General features: G+C 41.4%; 2 protein-coding genes across 2 annotated transcripts in view; one reads left to right on the top strand and one right to left on the bottom strand.

Moving 5' to 3' along the window:
- Positions 1–24,319, bottom strand: RIPK1 (receptor interacting serine/threonine kinase 1). The gene is made up of 12 exons (XM_014872376.2): positions 24,181–24,319; positions 19,494–19,705; positions 17,688–17,841; positions 16,626–16,763; positions 14,009–14,237; positions 13,027–13,176; positions 11,797–11,873; positions 9,458–9,548; positions 6,640–7,242; positions 5,079–5,150; positions 3,101–3,253; positions 1–2,418 (listed from the first exon to the last, which is right to left on the bottom strand). Exons 2-12 carry the CDS (start codon positions 19,643–19,645, stop codon positions 2,132–2,134), a joined length of 2,106 nt encoding a protein of 701 aa, XP_014727862.2. The 5' UTR covers positions 19,646–19,705; positions 24,181–24,319; the 3' UTR covers positions 1–2,131.
- LOC148225304 (uncharacterized) overlaps positions 23,550–27,780 on the top strand; it is a 70,840-nt gene continuing 66,609 nt past the window's right edge. Inside the window, exon 1 of the mRNA XM_088161717.1 lies at positions 23,550–27,763. Coding sequence (XP_088017843.1) covers positions 23,550–24,155 — 606 coding nt within the window. The 3' untranslated portion in view covers positions 24,156–27,763. The remainder of the gene's footprint in view (positions 27,764–27,780) is intronic.

Consider the following 27,780-nt stretch of genomic DNA (forward strand, 5'->3'; position numbering starts at 1 on the left):
TGGAAAAAAACCTGTTTATTTAACAGGCATAGCACTTCCCAGCACAAAAATGAACAATACTAAACAGCAAAACCTCTTGCCACTCTGAGATGACAGATTGAGAAGAGTCCCTTCTGTAGGTTGCAGCCCGGCTCACTCAGGCTGCTCTCAGTCCCTCTGGCGCTGGGAAATGCCACTGCCTAGGCCAGGCCTGGTGGGACACAGGTGGGAGCTCCCGGTGCTCTTCCAGTATGCACGTGCATGTGTTATAGAACTGATGACATACATGAAGGAAATTAGCCTCTTGGCCTGGAAATCAAGCACTCCCTCACAATGCCTATCCATATGGCTACAATCAATTAAAACAAAGATGAATCTTTCTCATCTGAGCCGCTGAGTGATCATGCAGCAACAGTTACAGTGCAGGTTTGAACAATTCCAAGAAAAATGAAAAAAACCCCACAGCCCAGGGAGCTTCTCTGCCTCAGCTAGACAGAAACTAACCCAGAGCAAAGGAGAGCTCTCTCCTGCTGTCCACTGCTGACAACACAGTCTGTGTGAAGGATGCAGGGGAGCAGTGCAGTCTCTGATAACAAACTCTGCACCTCTTCTCTCCCCTTTCACTCCTGGAACCAGTCTTAAAGCTGCAGAACTCAATATTCAACACCAACAGAACAGATGACTGGGGATACAAGCATCATAAAGTCACCCCAAGACATAATATTAGACAGATAAACCACGTCATTCTATTGTACTCAAGAGTTGATAGAAAATTAGCATGTTGCTAAGTCAAAACTGTAAGGCAGTGCAATAAATTTTAAGTAGGTTTAAAGATTACAAATATGCAGATACTTGCTTTGATTAGTTTCATTTTGCTTCCACTGAAATGATGGATGCTGTATCAAGGAGCAGGAATCCATTTTAACTGCACTCCATTAAGTTATTAGCTTTTTATTTGACAATTAAAATGAATAGTTATGAGCACAAATTAACATCTAGTGCTCTATGTACCACTTAAACAATTACCTGCTCCAAAACATCTGCTTGAAATATCTGCATATCTGATGGAACAGGAGGTGCCGTCCCTCATAAGAAGAGTTTGGCACAATTCTTCAGTCAAAAAACTTCCAGTAATTCTTCCTTCATAGATACTGCACACTGGGATTATGTCAATATTAGGAAGGCAGAGTGACAAGGAACATTTCCAGACACTGGGATATTATCACCTACACTACAGAGCTGTTCCAGTGTTCCCCAGAAAGAACCCGAGTACTGTGAAATAGTCTTTGCACAACATTTTGGAGGTGTAAAGAATTTGCTATTCTGGCAGCAGGCTGCAGCATGCCAGTTTAACCTCAGCATGCAGTAATATTTCCAGACACATTTTACCTACTAGCATAAATGCAGCCTGGGAAATTCAGAACGAAGTGACACTGAGCCCTCAGAGTCAGTAGAATGGGTCTTCAGCCAAGAGATAATAAGGCACCTTTCCTCTCCCAAAACTCTTGTATTCTTGCATTTTAAATTTGGATTGCATACTGATTGAACTTATTTTTTCCTTATTTCATAAAGCAGATGAAACTCTTACCCTGTAAAATCTTTTCTACCAAACAATGTAAAAATCTTATTCAATATTATAACTATATCAACTACAGACTTTTAAAGCCAGAAATAGGTTTTTCTTTTATTTATGCTGCTGTTCTGCATAATTATAGGCATCTATATTTAATAAAAATTATAAAAAGATTTGAAATATATTATTAACTTAGACCAGTCAAATACTGGCATGGTAAGTACTGGCACTTCTGGCAAAATGTAAGAGTTGATTTTGGTTTCTATACAAGTTTTTCAAGCAGTAGGTCAATCTTCAGAACTGAACAAGACTACTAACGTTTCAAGATTAGAATGTAGAGATTTTGTGCAACACATTCTCCTTGACTTGATATTTGTCTTGCATTTGTTGTTGTTATCTTTGGACAACTGTTCTATTTGGAAGGAAGATGCTAGTTTCCTTTTATCCTTTGGAAGACCAGATATTGTGATGTGAACTTTATGAATTGGAAACAATCACTGAAAACTGGTTCATGAAAAAAGTATGTTCCAAAAAGTCTGTGCAAAAAGGAGAGCTATAGAAAGTCTGTTCTCAGTAAATTTATTCTTCTTGGATTTGCATCAAACTTTTAAGAAGATCCAGTCTTTGGCAGCCAAAGAGGGCCTTGGCAAGTTTTCCAACTGTAGCACCTTTGGAGCCTTCCCTCATTTCCCACTTGTGCAGCATTTGGTAAACTTTTTCTTTTAGTCCATCTCGATCGTAGTCATGATCAATTTCATCAATATCGGGATCACTGAAGCCCAGTTTCCGAGCACAGTGCTTCCACTGCTTAGCCAGCTTTTCTCTCACTAGATTCAAATGTTTTTCTGTCAGGACTGTGGTATTGTCTGCAAAAAGAAGAAGAGTGTAAGAAAATTGCATGATTCAATAGTTCTTCTGCTCCTTTCACTCCTTCTCTTCTGTCTTCCCCCAACTATTTATTGGTAATATCTGGAGACAGAATCTTAGTGATGCAATTAGAAGTGCATTTCATGGAGGCAGCATAACCCAGTGATGGCAAGTACTGGACAAGAAATGTCCAGGCAGAACGTGTGATTCACACTTCAGTTGCTGGACTTGCTCTTTGATCTGAAGCTATCACAGATTGTCACTTAAACCAGCAAGACTGAAAAAAACCTTTCTAGAGTCCTTAAAAAGTTGTATATGCTTTGTATTCTGAGACACAAATGTTACTTAGGAATTCATAGAGATAGTTTAATTCAGTATTGACCAATGAAAATAAATTACATTTCAAAATTGTCCAACTTCTCTCTGAATGAAGCTGTTGTGGCTCTTGAATATATGGTTTAACTTTTAGTTTTCCCTGTATTGTGTCAGGCACTGGACTCTGTGATCTGCATGGGTCCATTCCAACTCGGGATATTCTATGATTTAAACTAGAAGTCAGGTGAGGATTTCCAATCTTAGCCTTGTTCTACCAGTTTGAGTTTTTCATATATTCCAAAACAAATGATTCTCAGATAATTATATGGAGTGAACACATGAAAACTAGGGAGAAATTTCTCTTACCAAATACACCCCTTGCTTCATAATGTGTGTAAATTTCTTCCATAGCATCAGGACAAGTGCCAACATATGGATTCTGCTCTTCAATCTTCATGTGATTGTAGGATCCAATTTGTATTCCAGAGCTGTTACTTATGGTGTACTTGATTGAATTGTCTGTATAAGGAAATTTAACACAAATTTACAAACAACAGTGTAAGGTTCAAATGTCAGGAAGCAAGACAAGGAGGAAGTTCCACTAATAAGGGGAGTGATATTCATGTTCTACTTGATGTCGAAATAGCCATTTACTGGCAACTGTGCTGTGAGTGTATTTTCACCGTGCAGTGTGACACAAATGTACTTTAGTGAAAGCCCAGCCTATTTTATGACAGAGTGCCACAACCAAGCTGATAGTTACTAGACTGTAAATAATGTTCTGTGTGCCTTGGGAACGCATAGTAGCACTCTTCCTTTCTGCTGCCTAACAGCTTCAGGAGGTCAGCCTTGACTCAAACACTTTTTTTGTTTAAATCTTAAAGCCTCTCTTCTGCTTCTCAGTTTTACTTTTCACATATCTAAGTTCAGGTTTACGGTTATGACTTCTGAGTTCTGTGAGACTACAGCAAATCATTTCATGTTGCTCATAAGATATGATTAGTAAAACACATAATTTGATCTTTTGTTTACTGATGTCTGATTTCCACACACAGCATGAAGCTAAGTCACTGTTCATATTAGGTGATGTCAGCTTTCTGTTCCCTTGACAGAGTTTTCTGAACTCTGCTTGGATAATCATCCATTAAACATTCTAACTCTAGCTTAAACGGCGAATCTCATAACCTGAGTCTAAAATTGAAGTACAAATACTTAAATTGATATACCAAGCTCTGTATTTAATCACCTGAAATCACGGTTACATCCTTGTTACACACGTAATTGCAATGTGAAGTGTCAAAATCTATAGTTACGTATGAAAATCTAAATGCACTTGAATATATTCTAACCTGAAATTGCAAGTCAGAAATATATGTATGCATGGTTAGATCGATGAAGTTGCAAAAAAGGAATGCATTTTATCACGTCTCATAACATTATTACTTCTACTCATAATATTATGATTCCTGTATCCTTTTTTTTTTTAAGAGCCAGAGGACTCGGGAAATACATCATATTTGTAGTTAAAAATATAAATAAACCTCCTGTTTTCTATGTTCTTATCTGGCAACAAAATTAATTTAGGATAAGATATGAAAATGTATAGAAATACTTTGTCAATATTACAGTATTAACAGTAAAACTTAATGTGCTTATAAATCTTTCCCAAGCCTTTACACTTTGCAACTTCTAAGGTTTGGGACATCATTTAAGGGGTGCAGAGTCAAGAATACAGAAACCTGCCCTTTCAAGTTTATTTTTGTAGTGTAGACTACTTAGAAACTGGATAAGCCTTTGAAAGGGTTAATTAAAGAATTCAGAGTGTCCCAAGCAACATAACTTGAAAGGAGCATATATTAATAACTCCTGAAGGATATTACATGATTTTAGGGGTTCAAGCCAGTAGAACTGTAGAGACCTGTGCCTCAATGAAGGCTGATCAGCATGAAGCCTGTAGCTAGAAATTTGTATTAAAATCCAGAGCAAGATAGGACAAAGTGTCCCAAATGTGTATGTGGTTCCAGAGCTGAGCAGAGTGACAGCAACTTGAAGTTTAATCTAGGGAAGTGACTAATTTAGATGTACAGGAGATCTTGAAATGCTGTCATATTTTTAAAGTTCTTACATAAAAGTATATGTTGTCCTTGAGTTATCAAATACATTTGTGTTTAGGCGCTGCTAGAGACAAAAATTAATATCTGCTGATACTGAAAACTTCAGTATGCTTAGAGGTATTAAGCAATAACAGAAATTATTTCAAGTTCCTGAAGTTTTTTGCTTTACTGGTCAAGATGCAATGCAGAGCCTGTTGGCTACCAGGGCAGATGAAGGCCACAGCACTTACCTGGGTTTACTCTGGATGTACTAGGACAGTATGCAAATGTTCCCCTTGTAAAAGAAGTGGAATCCCTGTAACCTGTAGAAAGAGAAAAAACCAAAGAAATGCCAAAAGCATTTTGTAAATAGAAAATTAGATATACTTAACAATGTCTGCCATATTTGTAACAATGTAAGTATACAGTGCTCTAAAATACAGAGATGAGAAGCTTTTTAATTAGCAGGATTGTCTCCTTGAATAACTCTTTAAGCAATGATCTTATTGTGGTTTTGCTGAGTTACTAATAACCTTAACCGTCCTTGGATCTCAGTGAGGACAATGGGCTTCCACGTGGGTGTAGGAATATCGGGCAGTGTGGAATCACAGCACACTGTAGTTACACACTGAGCTGCCTTGTATGAGGTATTCAAACTGACAAATTCCAAACTCCCAGGTGTGAGTTCTTGATGAGCTGTGCAACCCATACTGGGGCAGCAAGAGCAGATGGGTTACAGTCACCCAACAAGTCAGGGAGGAACTGAAATGCAGCTCCTGTGCACCTCAGTCTGGTATCTGCTACGCTATTTCACACATAACTGAAAATAACTGTTTTCTTTATTTCTTTCAAACAGAAGGTTTTTCTTTATTAGTGATGTTGAAAATTCTAATGCCTGTCTTCTGACATGACAGTCCTTGGATTCATTTCAGTAAATAAATTCACATAAACAACTAATCACAGCCTTTGCATAAATAATTTAACAGAGTAACATCTTCGTGTCATTCTGCTTGTAAAAAGCTAGGCATCCTTCATTTTCTTGTGAGACGACCTGGAAAATAACACCATGCTAAAAATATTCAAGAGTAGGAGCAGGCATCTCATACTTTCTCTAGTTCCTCTAAGTTACATCTTTTAGGTCTCCAGTTACCACTTATTTATGTGTTTTGATAATACCCAATATTCTCTTCTTTCTTTGTTTCCATACCTTTCTACTCCATGGCATACCAGCAAACACCAGGCAGAGCTCTCTGGAGGAACCAGTTACAAGCCTTAGCTCCTTGCTGGCTCCCTAGGTTCAGCAGTCTCTCAGCTTGCTTCAAGTCAAGCTAAAAAATACCCATCTATTTTCTGAAATGCTGTAAGTGTTGTTTCTGCACAAGCAGAACCTATGGTATGAATGTTACTGTTTTGAGAGTCAAAGTTCTCCTCACCTTTCCTAGAACGACTGGTAGCAGCTCCTGGTTTTGGGAGCTGCTTTAGCAGTACTTGCTGTCTGCTCTTCCTTGGCTAGTAGCTGAAGAGTCAGATGTTGGGTCTCATGCTCTTCTGTTACACTGATGCTTTAGAAATGGTTCATTTGAAATTGGCAGCCTGACATCAGTGATAGCACATAATGAAGTCAAAGCTAGAGTCTTTTAACTTTGAATAAACAAAGAGAACTTAATGAGATAAATTCACCATTGCTATATTACAGATCAGCCTGCAATAAGAAGGTTGTTCCATGAACTACAGAACTCTCCTGACCACTTCACTGAATAGAGGAAAAGTGTGTTTTCAGAAACATAGGTGTTGGGGAAGGAGGAATCTCACCTGTATCTGTGTCTGGATTGTTTGAATACCAGTTGATGTTTGACTGTGGCTGTGAGTTTTGTCCAGATTCTGGCACAGGAGATTTACTTAGGCTAAAGTTACCAGCTGAGGACAATCCATAGGCATCTGCAGGGCTTCCTACTGGAAGGCTACTGGGATTGGGCCTGTAAAGAGTATCTGCATTTCCCCATTTTGGTGTTGTTGCAGCTGTCTGTGACCAGAAATTTGGATCAATGTTTGCCGGGAAATATGGTTTAGTGTTTGATCCTGCTTTTTCAGCTCTTGGATACAGTTCACTCCGTTGAGAAGTAGGAGAAGGCTTTGCAAACGGATCAGAAAAAACTTTCAGTTTCCTTTCCTCTATGATTCCAGGGCTCAATACTACTGAAAAGTGTTCTGCTGAAGGTGGAGCTGCTTTATCCATCCGGCTCCCAAACGCGTGGTAGTTGTATTCGTGCTCAAGTTTTCTTTCCAGATGATCAAGAGATGCACATGAAATCTCACAGCTCTCAATGGGCTGGTTCACAGGGGAGGCAGCAAGCAGGGCTTCATTATCCTCACTGGCCATGGGACCTTGAGAGCTGTGTAGAGAATTAGGCTGATCTGAAAGGGAAGAGCATTAAATATTTGAAAACATCCAAACGCAAGTATTTAAATTGTTGCAATGATACTAAAACCTATTAGCCTACTTTATTATTATTGTATATCTAAAAGGTTTCAATAAAACATTACTTCCAGCATAAGACATTCTAGAAAATAAAACACAAGTTTACTGGCAAGTAGAACAGATTTTTATCTAGGTAGTACAGGTTTGCTTAAGCTATCAGTGTTAAAAATCTCGCTGTCTCGAGTAGTGTGAAAATTCACTGCGTACTCGGCTTATATTGGTATCAAGTTTTCAGCCATTGAAACAAACATTCCTGGAGGCATTTGTGGGGCCTGATTTACTGGTGTGTCTCCTCTGGCATTAACTGGAGCTTGATCAGTGCAAAACTGAAGGGTAACAGAATAGAAAATAATGTCACTGTAATAACAGATGTAATTTCATAGAGCACAAATTATTTGTCATTAAAATTTTATTTAAAAATAATGTAAAGTATCCTGTCTGGGTATTTCATGCTGAATACTCTGGCCCCACAGAATACATTTTTACAAGTAATGTCTACCAGATAAAATAGTTTGTGTCATCTACGTCTTTCAAACTAATTCTCAGTATCAAAGGAAGCTCTACTTCAGAATTGAACTAGATGGAGTTATAATCTGTATGACGCTGTAGCATTCCAAGACAAAATAAGAAACTTAAAAATCTGTTTGTTACTACTTGTACTTAGATTTTTAAGAGTAGGATTACAGATGCTTTGTTGAAAGTTCTGGAAGCTTCACACTTTTCTAGAAAATATCATACATTGCTTGAAGCAAGGGAACTTACAGAGCACTATAAAACTGAAATAGAGCGCATGTATGTGCTTCTATTTAGCTCAGACAATGTCAGTGAGCTGGGTTTTTCCCCCTCAAATTACATTATTTCAGCCCATATTAGGCAGGACCAAAACAAATTCCTTTGGATGGCTGTATATTAGTACACCTTGAGTCGGACGTGCTCTGCTTGTTTTACTACCACTGCTAGGGAGGGAGTGGGAGGAATGGCTAATACAGAAATAACCCCATCCTAAGTGACAGCTCTTAGAAATTCAGTATTGGCATAAACTATATGGCATCTATTCTCCAGGGCAAGCTTGAGATGTATGAAGATCCTATGAGATGCCTTTCACTACCACTCTCTGAGTGATGCCCACTGACTAGAGAAAAACTCCTGCCTTTTACTGACAGGTTGGCAAGATGGCATTTTTCTGCAGTGCACATTCACAACAAAGTCTTTTGTACTTAAAACTTGAGAGCATCTGCAATCTGCAGCAGTCATACACGATTCTTTCTGCTTAGGAAGTGTAACTACACTCACTTAAAAATAAAGCAGTGGGGCTGCCCTAAGTCCATCAGTTCTACTGAGGAATAGTTGTGGCAAACCTAGCTTTGGGGAAGATTTATTAGTTGCATGTTACAGTTTAACATTATTAATTTAATCATGTCTTCGATAACTCAGCAGAATTTTATTTTTACTGGATTTTTTACTATTTCTTGTAAATCAGTGTTGCAAATAAGATCCTGTGTCCCTTGACATTAAAAAACTTTGGTAAGAGAATTCTAGATACACTGCTACAAAACTCTATCATATTAGATACATTATCACATATTGGAGAGCCAGCTCTATAAAAATCACAAAACACGCAACTCATCCAAGATTTGATGGAAGTTATGAGAGAAAACAGATAAAAAACTCTCTACTAGTGTTCCTTAGATTCCTTAGAGAGCAAGGTCCTAAACAAAGGAATACTTTACAATTATGTATCTTGGTCATATTCAGAGCATTCATAAGAAAGCATGGCAGGGGAAAAAGAAAAGTCTTAATGAAATTAAAGCTTACAAACCAAGCAGTTGGCATGACTAGAAAGAGAAGAAAGATCAAGTATGAAAAGTAATTATCAAAGTGACCATTGTAAAGTTTAATGTTGAACAAGGTTTTTGGCATGGAAGAGGAAAGCAGAAGAGTGTAAAAGTTGATGGGTTTGAACTGTAGATGATGGAAAATTTGAAATTGTAAGTGTGACTTCTGGGAGCAAATATCATTTCAGTTATTACAATTCTTTCTGAGGTGCTGAATAATTGAGTCGCTTAATAACCCTTAATGCTGAGGTTACTTGCTTTGTACACAACTGCATCTTTGGCAAATACACAGAATAATTATATGGTAGTGACTTACCTACTTGACCATTGCTGGTATCTTCTGGTACAGCATCTATTTGAAGGGATTCCATGCTAGGCAGCAGTTCATTTGACTCGGGCCACATTTTCTGCATGTGAGAAAAAACAAATTGTCAAAATATAGGCAAAAGCTTAAACAAAGGGAGTACTTGTAGATTATGAAATAGCACAGCTTCATTGTGAAGTGACCTGGATGAACAGATTCTGTGAATCTCTGGGAAAAGATCCCATACTCTTTCAGAGAGCCTGACAGGAAATACCCATTGCTTTGCTACACGTCGGCAAAATGTTTTCTTCGATTTAGGGAGGGAGGACTGCAATGTAACTGCAGTGCATCATACTCTGAGTTGGCCAAACAATACCCTTGCTTACATGAATGTGAGCTTAATCCAGAGTGGTTCTGGATTGTCTGACTTGTATTTAATAGCCAGACTTCTGGCAAGCAATCTCAGTGAGGGTATGCTGCTGAGGTAAAGGTAGCAAACATGCATCCTATTCTGTGGATCTATATTTAATAAGTTCATTCATCAACAGGGAAGAAGAGGTGAGAAACAGTTAACATTCAGGTATAGGCACACTGACTTTGATGAAGATGATTAGAAACGAGGAGTTTAGAGGAAATTTTCAGAAAAAAGCAGTGCAATTTCCTTTCTATAACCCTCATCCTCACTTAACTAGAGTAAAGGCAAAATCTACTCCTGTTCTACTCCTTTGATGTTCCCATTATTCAGACTTTACTGGAAGTAATTTTTTTTAACCTGGAAAAATTACTTCTCAACTTTTCCAAGTGTTGCTTACTTATAAAATAATTTCCAAAAGTAGAGTTTGTGTTAGTGTGTTTTTTAAAAAATTCATTAAACCCAGGAACTAATTTCGCAGATTAAAAATCAACAATTCCTACCTATCTCTTCCCAAAAAATTGACATCCCTTCAAAAACAGGTGACATTCTAATACACATTACAACTGTAGGTCCTCAGATTTTAATTGAGTAATGGAATTGTTTGAACAGGGGGGTTGAACCAAATGACTTCTGGTCCCTTTCAACCTTAACCATTCTGTGATTCTATGATCATTTTTAGTTAGGAGGCTTGCTTGATTGCTGGGCAGCCAGCAGGGAAGTTATGCCCAAACCCTCTAAGTCATGTTGCTACTGAAGCTGTACTAGTGATTCACATAGTGACTTGCCTTGGATCTACTCTTCACAATCTGTGCTCTGACTGTAATGGATGCTTGCCTTCCTGAGAAAGTAATAAAATCACAGCCCATTTCCTAAATAGTCATTTTGTCCCTATGATATGAGAAGTGCATCTGCAGAGAACTGATCCATCTAGTAAAATTTGCCGTGATCCTGATTTGGGGCTGCTGTCATAAGTTATACATATATACAGTTCATGTTGAGTTTGACCAGATCAGTGCAAGAAATCTGTTTCATCAGTTTCATTTTTCAAACTCTGGGTTGTTTGTTTGTTTTTTTGTTAACATTTACTGTATTTGTTTCTGTATTGTCTTTTTTTTTCTCTAGTCCTCACACGATGTGCTGCTGTGAAGAGCTTGGCTCTATCTTTCAAACTCCTGACACATAGGGGCAGGTTGCTATTTCTTTGTCCTCCAAAGCCATTGCATGCCTGGGCTGAAGTAGCCCCATCTTCTATCAGGACTAACAAGGTCTGAGCAGATCTGCTGCCTGTGACACTGCTGGGTGCCAGGCAGGCTGGTGCCCAGGTCACTGCTCTCCACCACCCTGAGATTTTTCTTGGCACTGCTGCTCCCTGGCTGGGCAGCTCCTGGTTGGCACTGAAGCCAGGGGCTATTTAATCCCATGGTGCAACATGTTCCACTTGTGCTTTCTGAATTTCACAAGGTTCTGTCACCACATTCCTCCAGCCTGCAGCTATCAGCCTTGTGACTGCATTCACTGGTCCTTCTAGTTTGGTCACCTGCACACCTTACGTGTGCTCCATCACTTTTGTCAGATCACTGACAGAAGAGTAAACCGGGTCAGGTCCCAGCCCCCTGCACTCCTGCAGCTGCTTCTGGCCTGATGAAGGAGGACCCATCAACTGCCCTCCTCTGGGACTCAGCATCCAACCTGTTTTCATCTGCTCCTCCAGACAGCAACATCTGAACTTGGATACAAGAGTAGTTGGGGAGAGAGTGTTGAAAACTTTTTGAAGGTTGAGAATGCACTGCTCTGCCCTCAATCACAAATCCAGCCATTTTATCACAGAAGGAAATCACATTAGTCAAGCAAGATCAGTCTTGAGATGGCAGACTCTGACCATAATTGGGATTGGAAAGAAGGAAAGGGAACCTTAAAATGCTTAGAAGCTACTCACTTTTAAATTCTTCAGATCTTCTTCAATATTTTTTCCTAGATTTTGATAGTAAAATGGCTTGTATCTTTCACTGATTTCTGCAAAAATAAAAGAGCTAAATGAAAGTGGTTTTCAATGGAAAGTAAAAGTGACTTGTACTGTTAATTTATTTTCCATCAAGATTGTTAAGACTTCTGTGATGTCAGAAACAAGAAAGGTATACATACATTTGTAATTTGTACACATGATACATTTAGTCTTAAACAGTAACAAGAACAGAATGACTTCTAGGGATTTTTTGTTGTTGCATTGCTTTTTAGGGTGAAATCTGTCTATGATCAGTAGCTGAGAGTGTCTTTCCTTGACTTGCAAATGGGAAAATTAAAAGCTAGGACCCAATACAAGCAAAAGATTAATCTATTAGCAGATTATATATGTTAAATGTGGAGATAGTGGGTGGGTTCCTCATGGCATACAAATTTCCTCTGAGTATTTAAGTACATGCCTGCTGTAAATGAAGCTGTTGATGCTCCTGTCTAAATATGAACCCCAGTTTCCTGTTATTTATTGGGGGGGGTTGTGGGTTGGTTTGGTTTTTTCCCCTTTTTGTTGTTTTAGGGTTTTCTGGGTTGTTGTGTTTTTTTGTTTGTTTGGGTTTTTTTGGGGTTTTTTTTTTGGCACTATGTATTGAGGCAGAAAGAAGAGACAATGAGATATAGAATTTTGTCTTAACTTGCTCTTAGTCTCCTTCCCAGACCATTCAGCCAAGACTTCTACTGATTGGAAGTGTTTTGCCATCTGACCATATGAAAGGATGATTAGCTATCAAAGCCAGTCAGATTGCTTATGGAAGGATAATTAGGACAGCTTTTTGCCTTTGGTTTTTTTTAAATTTAGAGTACTTTGAATAGGATATTTTCTCAGTCATGGTCAAGATATACTATATCCCTTGATGTTAGTTTTTATGTCAATTTCAGCAATAAGATTATACTATGCTGAAAAGAAATTATCAGGGATAAAATGTCTTAATTAGATCCATTTACTTACTAGGATTTCTCAAACCTGTAAATGCTGGATCAGATCCCATTTTTGATCATGGTAGAGAGCATGCTTTACAGAACATGTGCATTGCTATTTCAGTTTTCAAAAAAACCCCACCTTATTTCAAGAGGAAAATACTCAGGTTTGTTTTGCTGCATTATAAATTATCAATGGACATAAACAAACATGAATCCTAAAGTAATGCCTTACCTGCAAAGGTTGGACGTTTCTTTGAATCTTCATCCCAGCATTGCTTCATTAAGTCAATAATTTCCACTGGACATTTATCAGTGATCTCCTTTATTTCTGGTCTGTTTCCATGAATGATGCCAAAGCAAATCTGGGTTTCATTTATACCATCTGAAAAATAAAATTTCTTATCAGGTTCTGCTCATGGGTTTTGCTACCTTTCCATAGATAAAAAACAATGAAGTGCCTCCCTGTGTGTTTGTGGACATGTAAAATATGATGTCAAAGAGGTACAGGTTACAGCTACAAATCTTTCATATTAGTAAATTGGTATCCACTGCCCTGACTTACACGGATTAGAGATTTATTTTAAGATTAAGGGATTTACTTTTATATGTAAGGCATATGCCGTGTGAGTGTTACAGATACAGCTCTCTAGAACCTGCATCTCAGGTGCATCAGCTCTGCACTAGATACGAACACAAAGATGGCCACATAAGCAACATTTAGCCATTTAAATAGCAAAAAATCCATTCAAAATTATAAACATATTACTCTGGAATTCCACAGTTAACTCCTATTGTTCTACATAAGCCAAATGGTGCATTTTGAGAAACGGCACCACACAGCTGAGAATCAGTAACTGACCATGAGATAATTCTCATTTACATGTTTAACTAGTCCACTTCAGGAAATAGTGTCCATCAAAATTTCCATCCTGGCCCACCTGAGGTTTGCCTAATTTCTGTCACCAAGTCTCGTTTGTGCCCACACCATATAGATGTGGGGAGATTCAGCTCACGGCTGCATTTCATTCAGATGTTCTTGTCCATGCTTAGAAGTCAGGAATGATGCAACTAATTCCTCTCACTGGCCATGAGGTGCCAAACTGGTGCTATTCTAGGCCATGGGAGATGCAATCTACTAATCTCAATTTTATAATGTTAAATGCTTAATATTTATAACTTATTTTTCTGATAGCATCCTTTGAGAAGTAACGTACTTTCGTATGGCTCTTTGTTAGCAAAAATTGCCCAGATCACAATGCCAAAGCTGTAAACATCTGATTTCTCTACTGGTTTAGTATTAACAGAGCGTAAATGCTCTGGGGCCATGTAGAAAAGAGTCCCAGCATTGTTCTGGTAAGTGCTCTTCATTTGCTTCTGTCGAATAGTCTCTTCTTGGGTCAGCCTACTCCAGCTCTTAAAGGAGGCAACACCGAGATCTGCAATCTGAAAAATGAAACACATCAGAGCTAGTGCTGTAATGAAGACGAGATAAACAAGTATTGCATGCAGTGCTCAATTTTATCAAGTCTTAATACTAATCTAATAATTTATCTAAAAATTAAATAGTGAAAAAATACAACTTAAGAAAGGAAAACAAACGATTCTACTTTTTTCTTATTTTTCTTTGTTTGGTTGGTTTGGTTTTTGTCCTAAATAAAATATCACTGCCAATTGGGAGCTATTAGGCTGAACTGTTATTATTAATTGTGGAACACTTGCACAATGTAAGAATAGAAGAAATTTGGTTTCACTCATATCAACAATCATATTAGAGGTCTGCTTGCAGCACTCATGGGAGAACAGAAGATTCATAGGAGAAGAATCTCAGATTCAAACCTAGAATCAATCTATGAGATGGGCAGATATGCCTTCTCCCTCACTGTTCTTTCCATTCAGATTTCATTTAACTCAACCACCTTAGATCTTCCTGCAGAAAAGGAAAAGAAGAGGCTCTAAAATGATGTGATATGTACGACAGAGATGTGGAAAAGAATAGCATGGAATAGGTTAAAGCAGGGATAGCTGGGTACTGTGTGCTTGAAAATGTGGTATTATTGAAACTTTAGGGTGCAGTTTTGCAACTAGACTAATGGCTGGTGGTGAAGAAAGTAATCCTTCCTTCCTTTTCCCCAGTCTCCTATTATGTGTCCCTCTGCTTCTCTTGTTCCAGCACTGGCACTTACCTAGGAAGACCTAGTGCAAGGCAGTCAAGCAGCTTGCTGAACCAAGTGCCTCCCAACAGGATAGCACTACCAAAAAGGTAAATGGTAATCTGCTGGTTTGGCTTCCTAAATCAAAGCAGGGCGTTCAGATTAGCACTAGTGCTAACACAAGGGAACAGGATGTCAACAGGAGAGGAAAGCTGAAAGAAAATGGGCCTTTCTCTCTTGGCCATAGGCAGCTGTCAAACGAGTTGTGTAACTCAATTACTTCAGATAAAAGTGAGGTGACTCCTTGCCTCACTTCTAACTCACTTTTCTCCCTTATCGCCTCTAACTATTATTGTTGCTCTTGAATTTCTGAAGCCTTGGGCTATGTTTAGAGGTTGTGTATTCAGAGAAAAATCTAGGTGACATTCTGCTGAGGAAGTAGGAGTCCAGGTTCATGTCTACAAGTGAAAGGAGGTCTAGTGATAGAGAAGGATATGACATAAAATTTTTACTACATTTGCAATTTCCTGGAGCAACTATTTCCCTTTCCAATTATTGACAATGTTAAACACCTTCAAGCAGATAGGTTGTACAACAGCTGCCTTAAATTATACTTTTGATGAAGGTACTTAAGGAAGCCTTGTCTGATTCTGAATTTGATCCCGTGTTCCAGATCAGTTTGTCATGAAATGTGATGATAGCCTAGTTTGGTCCTGTCCATATAAGTGAGCTGAAACCCAGCTCCTCATATAATTTACATTTAAAGCAGATCAAGATGGGGTTTTTATTTTTTAGAAGAGAAATAAATTTATAATTTTCATCTGCAAGCTGTTCATACTGCACTTGCTACTATATTAACCTTGGCAAAGAACTTCTCATTAATTTATGTGAGAGAAATGAGAAACATGACAGAGTTTTCTGAGTTTCTATGAGAAATAGAAAATGACAGAGTTCTCTTCACAGAAATTTATTCTATAGTTTCAAACTGTAATGGGGTGATTATTTCAACAACTCACCTTGACCAGAGACAGGATATTTGATGAAGACTGCTGCAAATTCCCCTCAGGTTTATTCCACAGTAGCCTCTATATCTATGTGTCTTGATCCAAAACCCCGCTAAAGTTAATAGAAGGGCTTTGGAATAGGCTTATAAACCATTCTTTGAAGTAGTGTCCTGATGGAGTTTTTTTGTAGCTCCTGGATGCCATTTTTAAATGATGACTAAGGGAAAAGAGGGGTGCAAAAGAAGAGAAGACAACAGGCAAAAGAAGGAAAGGAATAATAAAAGGAAGTGAAGGCAGGAGGAGAAATTACCGTAATAAAGGACAAAAAACATTATCCATAAAACATTCTATTTTTTTTCAAATTCTGTATTAACATTTGTTTCATCTTTCTAATTGTTTTGTTATTTAATACTTGTTAATTCTCAAAAATATTTTTAATGCCCTTAGTGATTTTTTTCCTCACAGTTGGAGGAATACTGTGCAAATCTCAGACTCAGAGGTTGTATAGACCACCATAATTCAGCAGTCCAGGGCTAACACTCTCCTAGTGATAGATTACTAAATTACAAAGGCATTAATCTACCAATTCCACCAAGTTAGGAACTCTAACTGCATGGCTGAAATGGATTTTTCAACCCAAATCACTCAGCCTTCTCCATTCACATTCTAACAAGTACCTTAATGTGGAAGTCTCTGTCCACAAGGATGTTTTCTGGTTTTAGGTCTTTGTGCACAAAGCCTTGCTCATGCAGATAAAGCATTCCTTCTGTGATCTCCAGCACGAAACGCCCTCTCACTGACAAAGGTAGCGAGAGCTAAAAGAAAGAACAAGAAGTGCCATCTATTAAAAAATGCAACTACAACAATCAAATTAAAATTCAGTCTTTAAAAAAAGTTCCTCAGTCCCAAGAGTACCTCTGCTTAAGCTATGGTAAGAAAAACTTGCATCACCAGTGGGTTGAGGGAGGTGGTTATCACACTGTACTCCGCACTGGTATGGCCTGACCTTGAATATTGTGTGCAATTTTGGCCACGATTTAAGAAGGATGTAAAGCCATAAGAGAGTCTCAAAAGGAAGGCACAAAGATGGTGAAAAATCTGAGGGGAAGCCATATGAGGAAGGGCTGAGGTCACTTGTTGTGTTCAGCCTGGAGGAGACTGAGGGAATACCCCATCATGGTCTACAGCTTTTTCATGATGGGAAGCAGAGGGACTGGCACTGATCATTTCTCTCTGGTGGTCAGTGATAGGGCCTGTCAGAATGGCATGAAGCTAGATTAGGCAAGGTTTAGTTTGGATATTAGGAGAAGATTCTTCACTCAGAGAGTGGTTGTTGTGGATTTTTGGGGGTGTCCTGTGCAAGCTGAACTTGATCTTTCAAGGTTCCTTCCAACTGGGTATATTCTATTGTATGGTACTTGGATCAAAATTTTGGCATTAAAATAACTCTAGACTCACTCCATATTTACAAATATTTGCTACATATTTATCAAATTCTCTACATATTTCTACAGCCACTTCTACACCTTTTTAATCTCTAATTGGTCTGCTCCTCTGTGATGCACAGGAAAACCATTGTCACTGTCTGCTGTCTCTAGAGAAGGCAGTGCTGCCACTGGCTTTTTAATACAAAAAGAAGAATATTAAATTAAAGACTCCATTCTCTGGATATGGCAGTAACATCCTGTCCCTTTCAAGCAGCTCACTAACCCTAAGGGATAAAATAATTAACTGCTCACATTCTGTAGCACTTTCATCATGTTCCCCCGGTCCACATACTCCATCACAAGTGAATAGTTTCCATCTTCCAAAATGACACCGAGTAGCTTTACCACACGGTCATGCTGCAGTCTGCGCATAATCTTGCCTTCTTCGAGAAGGGAAACATTGTACCTGTAAAACAAAAATTACGCTGAATTTAGGTGCCAGCCTAGAAATAACAAAGGGATGAAAATTACACTGATTCATGATGAAAACCATGGCCAAAAATGTCAACGCCCTTAGAAACCCCTGCAAGATTAACCATACTTTCAGCTGATTTTGAATTTATACAGAATTGTTCATGCCATGTTCTCTAAGATGCTGCTCAAATGCCTTACACAGAGACTGTCTGCTCAGTCTGATTTTAAGGCCTGCTTTTCAGAAACTGCATAAGCATTCTTCTTGTAGGTAGCTGTGGATATCCAAATCTTTAAAGTGGGGTGAGATCTGGGCAGAGCTGAAAGAGCCTTGGAACAAGGAGGATCAAGTTCCACTCCACTACTTCTTGTACAGGAAACTATTTATAGAGGTCTTGTTTCCAAAGAGCTTCACGTTCAAAATTGATTTCTTACAAGAGAACCACATACATACTAAATGATGACAGCATTTGCTAACAATTACTGGTTTAGGATGAATTAAAAGCCTTAACTCTTTACCTCGGCCTCAGTACAACCCATCAATAATCACAGGTACATAGCTGAGAGCTCACTAAGGGACTTAAAAAAGGATAGTATCTATTACATAATGAATAGAAGGGGTAGTGTTTTTATTATTGTTCCTGTTCTAGTCATCAGACAAAATGATGTAAGAAAATCTTGAAACTATACTGCTTGCTAATGCTTTCCTACCCTCTGACTTAAAAGGAAACTGCTTTCTCCATCTGTGTTCCCCCATATTACTAGAGAAGAAACTGGTTGTTTTGTTTGCATTAGGATCAGTTAAAAATTTGCTAGAGACTTTTGGTTCAATATTTTAAGAAATAACAGAACTATGAACTTGTGTAATGAAAAAATAAAAACACAAACCCAAAAATACTTGACAGGACAGGCTTGTCCATTTTAACTGTAGTCATCCCAAATTGTCATTGCAGGCTGCAAACTACTAGAATCTCTTAATTTGCTTTCCACCAGCAAAGTAAAAACTCGGTTAATTTATTTATCATAATCCAAAGTAGAAAAAACATGGAATTTTGTCTTTCTTTAGTGGATGACTCATGGGAGAGTTTTAGGATTGTTATAGCTGTGAGGTAGTAGAGCTGCAATGTAACCTGAATCCACTAATTCAATCTTTGAATTAAATCAGTGGGCTTGGCTCACTTTGCTCCTTCTCAAGGGAGAGAGGGTTACATTCATGGTACTAACACACGAGTTTGAAGTCCTGCTGATAATTTATGTGCGTTTAGTACCTAGTGGACATCTACAGTTGGATAATTTAATTGAAAACATATCTGCAAGTTTGAAAATATTGTGTGACCACTGAGTTCCTGCATTTCCTTAAGTATGCAAGAATCCTCTTGATTCTTAACTATTCATGATAGTGCTCACTTTGTAACAAAAACCAGGAACTTCACTAAACTATGAGTTAAAACTAAAAAAGTTGTCTCAAGAGAGAAAAAAAAAGAAAATTTGCAGGACAGCTGTTAGCATTGTTTTCTTTTCCCCACATAAAGTATCTCCAGAATCCAAAGACCTGAAATTATTGCACTTCATTTAGGTTTATCTTAATTGAATTTAGAGGACTTACACTAACTGAAATGAAAATCAGAACTGAGATCTGTAACTTACTCAGTGCGCTGTGGTCCTGTATACACTTTTTTTAATACTACATATCCATGTTTCTTGTGAAAGCATAAAGAAATTGTTCCAAATCCTCCAGCATCTAATTGTTTTTTTTCAAGCAAATCCTTGGTATTCATGTGGATGTCTTCCAGAGACATGGCTGCAGTCTTTGTGGCTTAGCAATTAAAACAAAATCAAGCACCCTCGTGCTTCTGGACCTGTAGTATAAAGGAGGAAAAAGAAGTATCATTGAAAGCATTTTGCTGTTCCACTAAATAAGTGTACATTTAAGGAGTGGGACAGAAACATAAACTCTCATGACCCTTATGAACGCTCAGCTGGAAACCAAAAATGCTGTGGTTCTCACAGAATCAGACATAAAGATCACAGTGATTTATCCTGTCAACCCACTACAGTTATATTCAGCAGATGTAAAACTACTGCAGTTGATTTCTTCACCTGAGGATCTCAAGGTGCTGTTGATAAATAGTTTTCATCTATACAACATGCGATAGATTGGTACTGTCCCTACACTTCATATGTGTAAAATCCAAATCCCAGAAAAATCAAGAGCCACGGTTCCAAAGGCAGGTAGTGCCGAATGATTCTGATAGATATCTTGTTTTCTGATTTGCCTGAACATGGGCCTGTCAAGTGCCCAGATTCTTATATAACTCTTAAGCTACCTTTGAGGCATCTTTGCAAACCTAGCTCTAAAGGGTTTGCTTAAAGCTTAAATCAAACAACTAAATAAAAGGTTCCTCTGAAGGGTGAAATGAAGGACTCAACTTCTATGGGAAACTTACTTGCACACGAACTCAAGGAGACAAGTGCTAGGAAGGAATATGTATGGCAACTTCTCCCCTGCCCATTAAAAGGAAGAGGAACAAAGAAAATATGAAGGCTTGTAGTAACTCTTAAGTTCATTAAGAGAAAAAGAGTTTGGGGGATCCTGTGAAATGGATAGATAATAGATAAATAAACACCAGGGGGTGCCAGAATAATTTTGATCCTTTGATAAAGCTGTGGTACTCTCTTGCCTAATATGTTTCCCAGCCCCTGCCTTCAGCACGTGCCAGCAAGCTGCTTTGCTAGCACTGGTGCAAGCCAACAAGCTCTGGTTTCTTTTTCCCCTCACTAAGTTTTTAACTTAAGCACCTTACATCAAGTAAAGAAAGAGTTTGCTGAGAAAAGACAAAGCTCAAGAGACTGGTAGGGCTGTTCATTTTCCACTCATCTTGGGTAACTACAACAGACAGAACTGGGAGAAAGGCACTACCTCTAAGTGCCGCTATCAGCAACTGTTGATTGGCTTGTTTGGGTTACCAAGAGCTCTAAATTATGTAGCAAAGGGACTCCCAAGTTTTTCCAGACCAACAAATGACTGCTAACTCCTGTAAACTACTGTGCACCTGTATCATCCAATCTCTAATTGAAAAGATTCCTTAATGTTGTGAACATCAACTGCAGCCTAATTTTGACTGCCTCATTACCACAGGCTCTTTAGGGAGCCTAGGAATTAGGGAGTTAGTCTGTGTGGAAACTAGGTACCTAAGGGAAGAGAGCTATTTCAGTGCCGAGTTGGAAATGGTCTTATCAGTTCAATACTGACAAACCAAAACAGGAAGAATAAGTTAATTAAAAAAAAAAATAAATTATGCCTGTAGAAAAGATAGAGCAAGAGCCTTCTCTTCCAAGTACATATAGAGACTCTACGGGCTGTTGTAGTACAGAGAGAGAACAACCTTCCTACACCCAGAGCAGTGTCCTCTCTTCAGAGTTTTCTGCTTTGTCTTTACAGACTTCAAAAAGATGCAGACTTTGTTTTGCTGCAGTGCTAGCCAGCATTATGAGCACAGGCCTGAGGATATGGCTGCATTCATTTAGTAAGAAGGGAAGTCCTGCTATGATTAATAATGATTAGAGGAAATTTTTCTTACTTTGTTGTGGTAGTTTTTCTTTTTGGTGGTTGTTTGCTTTTGGGTTTTTTTGTGGTGTTTTTGTTTGTTTGGGAGTTGTTTTATTTTGGTTTTTTAATTCCTTTACAGCCAATCAAATAGCAGGTAACAAATTACTCATAGCAGTGCCATTGCAGCTTTCATAGCTGAGCTTTCATCTCCCTGGAAGTTTCTGGTGATGGTTCTCTGGATTTGTTCACATGGTCATACTGAATTTTGTGTTGATCGGGTGGATGTCACATGTAAAAGGGCCTAAATTCAGTAACGAGAGACAAACATGGCATAAACTGACATCTTGTTTCTTTATCTTGGTCTCCCTTCCAAGAATTGGTTTGAAGTCACTTATGTATATTAATTTTTCCATGCTAACAGCAATTATGTATCTAGGTAGTAATTATAAGACTTGCATATGCTTTTCTTGTGAGTGCAAAGTAGATGTATATTTTTGAATGCTGAATCTCAAAAGTTGCATTAATACCACTGATAGCTTGGGACTAGCATTCAATACCATATAACCTGGCAAAAAAAAAATCACTTCCCAAAACTGCATCAAATACAGAACCTTGTTCCTATTTACAGTGTTAATTACCTGTTGCTACCAAGCCACTATAGTCACTATAACCAGAAGTCTTGGAAATTCAAAAGAAGTAATAACTTTTAAAATCATAATGTATCTGCTGAAGTGAGTTGGGTAACATTCAAGAAGAGGGACTTGTCTTATTAGGTGGGAAGGAAGTGTCCCCCTTGGGCATGCTTTTCTGGCTGTTCTTATTAAGTAATGGTAAGTAAGAAGCTCTCTGATCTAATGACTTATTTCAAACCCAAAGCTTTTGGGGTTTTTTTTTGTAGAATGAATATCACAGGAAAATAATGTCTAGCCATGCTTTTTTTAAGCAAAGACTACTTATTCTGCTTTACTATTTAACATGATATTGGCTTATGATACCTTGAATTGTCAGAAGATAAAAAAACAAGGACAGAAGCTCAAAGACTGTTTCATTCCAACCTTACTGCTTCTTATTGAGATACAGGGTAATTTATATGTACCCTTAGTACTTAGGCCACACCAATTCATGCATTATGTATCTGTGGTTTAGAGAACAGAAATTTTGTAGCTTAATTTAGTCAACCCTTACAGAAGCTATGCATTCTTCTAGTGGTTAATTTACGTTCTGTGAAGAAGCCCTCATCTATATATTTGATTAATTATAAAGCAGTTTTTTCCATATACTATTCTGAACATTTGTATTTGGTTGGGTTCATATTTACCAAGTACCAACATGTATTATGAAAATTTTGAATACCAGTTGCTAGAAGAGAGGAATTTCTGTCCACCAGTATGACTGGTGTTCTTTAGAAAAGGATGGACATGCACTAAGTGGGTTTGTGGCATTTTTCTTTTTAACACCATGGTTATGTCCTCTTCTGTAACTCCTAAAGGACATATAAATCACAAGAATCATAACCTGAACACTAGGTCATCGAGTCATATTCCTAATCACTGTTCAAACATTGCTCAGTTTTAACAATTTGTAAATGATCTGATGTGACCTGCACGGTGAAGGAGGAGCGCTGAGCACATCAGTACAGTAATATGAAAAAATATCGATTGTAGCCTTTTGTAGTCTAATGATGCTCCCATTAATGATGCTCCCTCCTCTTAAGAGGTGCTACAAACTTTAATTAGAGAAAGTGAGCATGTTTACAAGTAGCAAACCTTGTGGCCACTGAATTATCAGTTCTTAACGGAAAGGAATAAAGAACAGAAGCCAAAGCTGGTATTCCCAAATGAGTAACAGGAGAAAAATAAAAGGATTGCTACAGCTGATAACAAAATTATTGCCTGTGAAAATGACGTTTCAAAAGCTGTCAGGGTATCTCAGATCTGTTGCTGTAAATGTCATAACCCATTCCGTCTAAATCTTTCAGTTCTGCTCAGGTTCTTCAGCTGATGCATCTTTTCACAAAGGAATGATATTTTTTTTCTTTTTTCCTTTAGGAAATAGCAAAGAAAATACCTATGTCAGATCAGCAGATTACAGAAAGGATCCCGTGGGAAGGAGAGGAGAAGCTAATGCAAAGGGAAACAAAGGTGTTTTGCAACATGAGTTTTCAGAGGAGCAGAGGCAGCGTGGGAAGAGGAAAGGTTGGGGTAGTGGCCTGTACCCGTGCAAAGGCGTTACAGTCGGCTCTGGTCACAAAAGTGTGCATTCCGTACGGAAAGCGGGAAAGGTTGTCTCGGCTGCGGCGCCATGCCGGGCCGCAGCTGTCGGGAGACGGGCGCGGCAGCCGCTCCCGGGCGCTCCCGCTCAGCCCTAGCGCAGCCGCGGTGCCCAGGGCGGGCAGCGCCAGAGGCGTCTCCTCGCCAAGGGACCAGGAAGCTCTAACGCGGGGCTGCTCTGGCCTAGTTCCTCGTTCGCCGACTTTCATATCGCCCTTCTCCTCCCGGCCGCTTCCTGCCACCACCTCTTCTCGTACGCACCGCTCCCCCGCCTGCCGCTTCCCGTTCCCCGGAGCCCCTCCACGGTGGTGCGGGATGGAATGGGTGGGACGGAGCAGCGCACCGCCGCCTGGCCATCTCGCTTCGAAGCCCGCCACCCCGGCAGCCCCTCGGATCACGCAGCGGTGGGGACGCTTTCGCACAGTGGGGTCGCCACCGTGGTTTCGGTTTCTGTGCGGCACCGAGGCCACCGCCTGCTGCTCCCGCTGACTCCGCTCCGTCGCTCCTGACTTACCGCGCTCTGGCCTCTGAGAGTCCTGCTGATTCCCCGGGCGCCGGTGGCAAAGGGGTTCAACCCCACTACCACTTAAGTAGAGCCTGGAACCGTGGGCAGGAGGAGGCGGAGCGAAGTCTGGATGAGGTGCGGATCCGCCCATCGATCGCTGACTCAGCTCTCTCCTATCCGCGCGATGTCGCTGTCTCTGTCTATGCCTGAGCTCGCGCGTCGCTCGTTCGCGCGCCTTGCCCTGTCCCTGCCTGAGCTCTCTGGGAACTAGGATCGCTGGCGCGAAGAGACTCTGTCGCTTCCTGAGCTCCCTAGGCACTCTCATTGTCGCCACAAGATGGCGCCGTCATCCGTCGAGCTCTCTGGGTACTGCGATCGGTGGCACACCGTGACTGTCAGCGGTCGAGCACTCCTGGTACTGCGATCGTTGCGGCGCAGAATTTGTCACTGTGTGGGTATCGTGATCGGTGCCACACCGTGACTCTGTTACTGCTCGAGCTCTCTGCGCACTGCGATCGGTGGTGCTACAGGGTGACCCTGTCACTGCCTTAGCTCTCTGAGCACTCCGATCGGTGCCAGCAGAGTATGTGTCAATGCTTCAGCTCTACTGGCAATACGATAAGTGCCACATCGTGACTCTGTCATTGCCTGAACTCTGTGGACTCTCCGATCTTCGCCAAAGCGTGACTCTGTTACTGCTCGAGCTCTCTGCGCTCTGCGATCGGTGCTACACGGTGACTCTGTCCCTGCCGGCGATCTCTGGGCTCTGCGGTCTGCGCCACAGCGAGACCCTGTCAGTGCCTGAACTCTCTGGGCACTGCCATCGGTGCCGGCAGAGATTGTGTCACTGCCTCAGCTATCTGAATACTGCGATCGGTGCCACACAGTGACTCTGTCGCTTCCTGAGCTCGCGCGTCGCTCGTTCGCGCGCCTTGCCCTGTCCCTGCCTGCACTCGCTGGGAACTAGGATCGCTGGCGCGAAGAGACTCTTTCGCTTCCTGAGCTCTCTGGCCACTCCGATCGTCGCCACACCGTGACTCTGTTACTACTCGAGCTCTCCGGGTAGTGCGGTCGTTGCCGGCAGAGAATTTGTCACTGCCTCACCTGTGTGGGTATCGTGATCGGTGCCACACGGTGACTCTGTTACTGCTCGAGCTCTCTGGGTTCTGCTATCGGTGCCACACAGTGACTCTGTCACAGCCTGAATTCTCTGTGCTCTCTGCTCGGTGGCACACCGTGACGGTCACTGGACGAGTTCTGTGGATATCGCGATCGGTGCCACACAGTCAATCTGTCACTGCCGGCACTATCTGGCCTCTGCGATCTGCGCCACACCGTGACCCGGTCAGTGCCCGAACTCTCTGTGCTGCCCGATCATCGCTACACGGTGACTCTTCCTGAATTCTCGCGTCTCTCCGATCGTTGCCACGCCCTGACTGTGAGTGCTAAACCTATCTGGGCTCTGCGATCGTCGCTACGCAGTGAGTCTGATAATTACCTGAGCTCCGTGGGCACTGCCATCGGTGCTACACGGTGGCTCCGTCACTTGCCGAGCTCTCCGAGCCGTCCGATCGGTGTCAAAAGAGAATTTATCACTGCCTTAGCTGTATGGACAATGCGATCGGTGCCGCACCGTAACACTGCCACTGCCTGAACTCTCTGGGCTCTGCGATCTGTGGCACACGGTGATCCTGTCACCGCCTGAACTCTCTGGGCTCTGCGATCTGTGCCACACCGTGGAGGTCACTGGACGAATTCCCCGGGTACTGCGATCGGTGCCGGCAGAGACTTTGTCCCTGCTTCAGCTCTCTGGGCATTGCGATCAGTGCCACACCGTGACTCTTACTGCCTGAACTCTCTAGGCTCAACGACGGTGGCTACACGGTGAGTCTGACTCTTGTCTGAGTACTCTCGGCACTGCGATGGTTGTTGCATCACCGTGACTCTGTCACAGCCTGAACTCTCTGGGCACTGCCATCGATGCTACACAGGGAGTGCGTTACTTGCCTGAGCTCTCTGAGCGCTACGATTGTTGCCGGAAGAGAATGTATCACTGCCTCAGCTATCTGCATACTGCGATCGGTGCCACACAGTGACTCTGTCGCTTCCTGAGCTTGCGCGTCGCTCGTTCGCGCGCCTTGCCCTGTCCCTGCCTGCACTCGCTGGGAACTAGGATCGCTGGCGCGAAGAGACTCTTTCGCTTCCTGAGCTCTCTGGCCACTCCGATCGTCGCCACACCGTGACTCTGTTACTACTCGAGCTCTCCGGGTAGTGCGGTCGTTGCCGGCAGAGAATTTGTCACTGCCTCACCTGTGTGGGTATCGTGATCGGTGCCACACGGTGACTCTGTTACTGCTCGAGCTCTCTGCGCTCTGCGATCGGTGCTACACGGTGGTTCTGTGCCTGCCGGCGATCTCTGGGCTCTGCGACCTGCGCCACAGCGAGACCCTGTCAGTGCCTGAACTCTCTGGGCACTGCCATCGGTGCCGGCAGAGATTGTGTCACTGCCTCAGCTATCTGCATACTGCGATCGGTGCCACACAGCGACTCTGTCGCTTCCTGAGCTCGCGCATCGCTCGTTCGCGCGCCTTGCCCTGTCCCTGCCTGCACTCGCTGGGAACTAGGATCGCTGGCGCGAAGAGACTCTTTAGCTTCCTGAGCTCTCTGGCCACTCCGATCGTCGCCACACCGTGACTCTGTTACTACTCGAGCTCTCTGGGTTCTGCTATCGGTGCCACACAGTGACTCTGTCACAGCCTGAATTCTCTGTGCTCTCTGCTCGGTGGCACACCGTGACGGTCACTGGACGAGTTCTGTGGATATCGCGATCGGTGCCACACAGTCAATCTGTCACTGCCGGCACTATCTGGCCTCTGCGATCTGCGCCACACCGTGACCCGGTCAGTGCCCGAACTCTCTGTGCTGCCCGATCATCGCTACACGGTGACTCTTCCTGAATTCTCGCATCTCTCCGATCGTTGCCACGCCCTGACTGTGAGTGCTAAACCTATCTGGGCTCTGCGATCGTCGCTACGCAGTGAGTCTGATAATTACCTGAGCTCCGTGGGCACTGCCATCGGTGCTACACGGTGGCTCCGTCACTTGCCGAGCTCTCCGAGCCGTCCGATCGGTGTCAAAAGAGAATTTATCACTGCCTTAGCTGTATGGACAATGCGATCGGTGCCACACCGTAACACTGCCACTGCCTGAACTCTCTGGGCTCTGCGATCTGTGGCACACGGTGATCCTGTCACCGCCTGAACTCTCTGGGCTCTGCGATCTGTGGCACACGGTGACTCTGTCACAGCCTGAACTCTCTGGGCTCTGCGATCTGTGGCACAATATGATTCTGTTGTAGCTCGAGCTCTCTTGGAAGTAACATTGGTTCTACCCGGTGACTCTGCCACTGCCGCAGTTTTCTTGATGCCTAGAGGAGCTGGAACAGAGGCTAGACAGAGTTAAGAGGAATAGAATGGACATTTATTGTGGCTCCTTCAAAGGCCATACCCTGGCATTACCAATGCCACTGACGTGGCTCCTGCTCGGATGGCTCCAAGATGGAAGCAAAAGTACAGGTATCCCTCTTCGGGTGGTAAGTCCTCAAAATCT

This window comes from Sturnus vulgaris, chromosome 1, assembly GCF_052056855.1.
Source record: "Sturnus vulgaris isolate bStuVul1 chromosome 1, bStuVul1.hap1, whole genome shotgun sequence".
NCBI classification, from domain to species: domain Eukaryota; kingdom Metazoa; phylum Chordata; class Aves; order Passeriformes; family Sturnidae; genus Sturnus; species Sturnus vulgaris.

Bases quoted from the DNA above. Each gene is read 5' to 3' on its own strand.
- RIPK1 (XM_014872376.2), bottom strand. From the start codon at position 19,645: ATGTCTCTGGAAGACATCCACATGAATACCAAGGATTTGCTTGAAAAA. The intron at 17,842-19,493 runs GTAAGTTACAGA...TTTGTTTTACAG, and splicing joins ACAGGACCACAGCGCACTGA to GTACAATGTTTCCCTTCTCG. The intron at 5,151-6,639 runs GTGAGATTCCTC...CTCTTTCTACAG, and splicing joins CAATCCAGACACAGATACAG to GTTACAGGGATTCCACTTCT.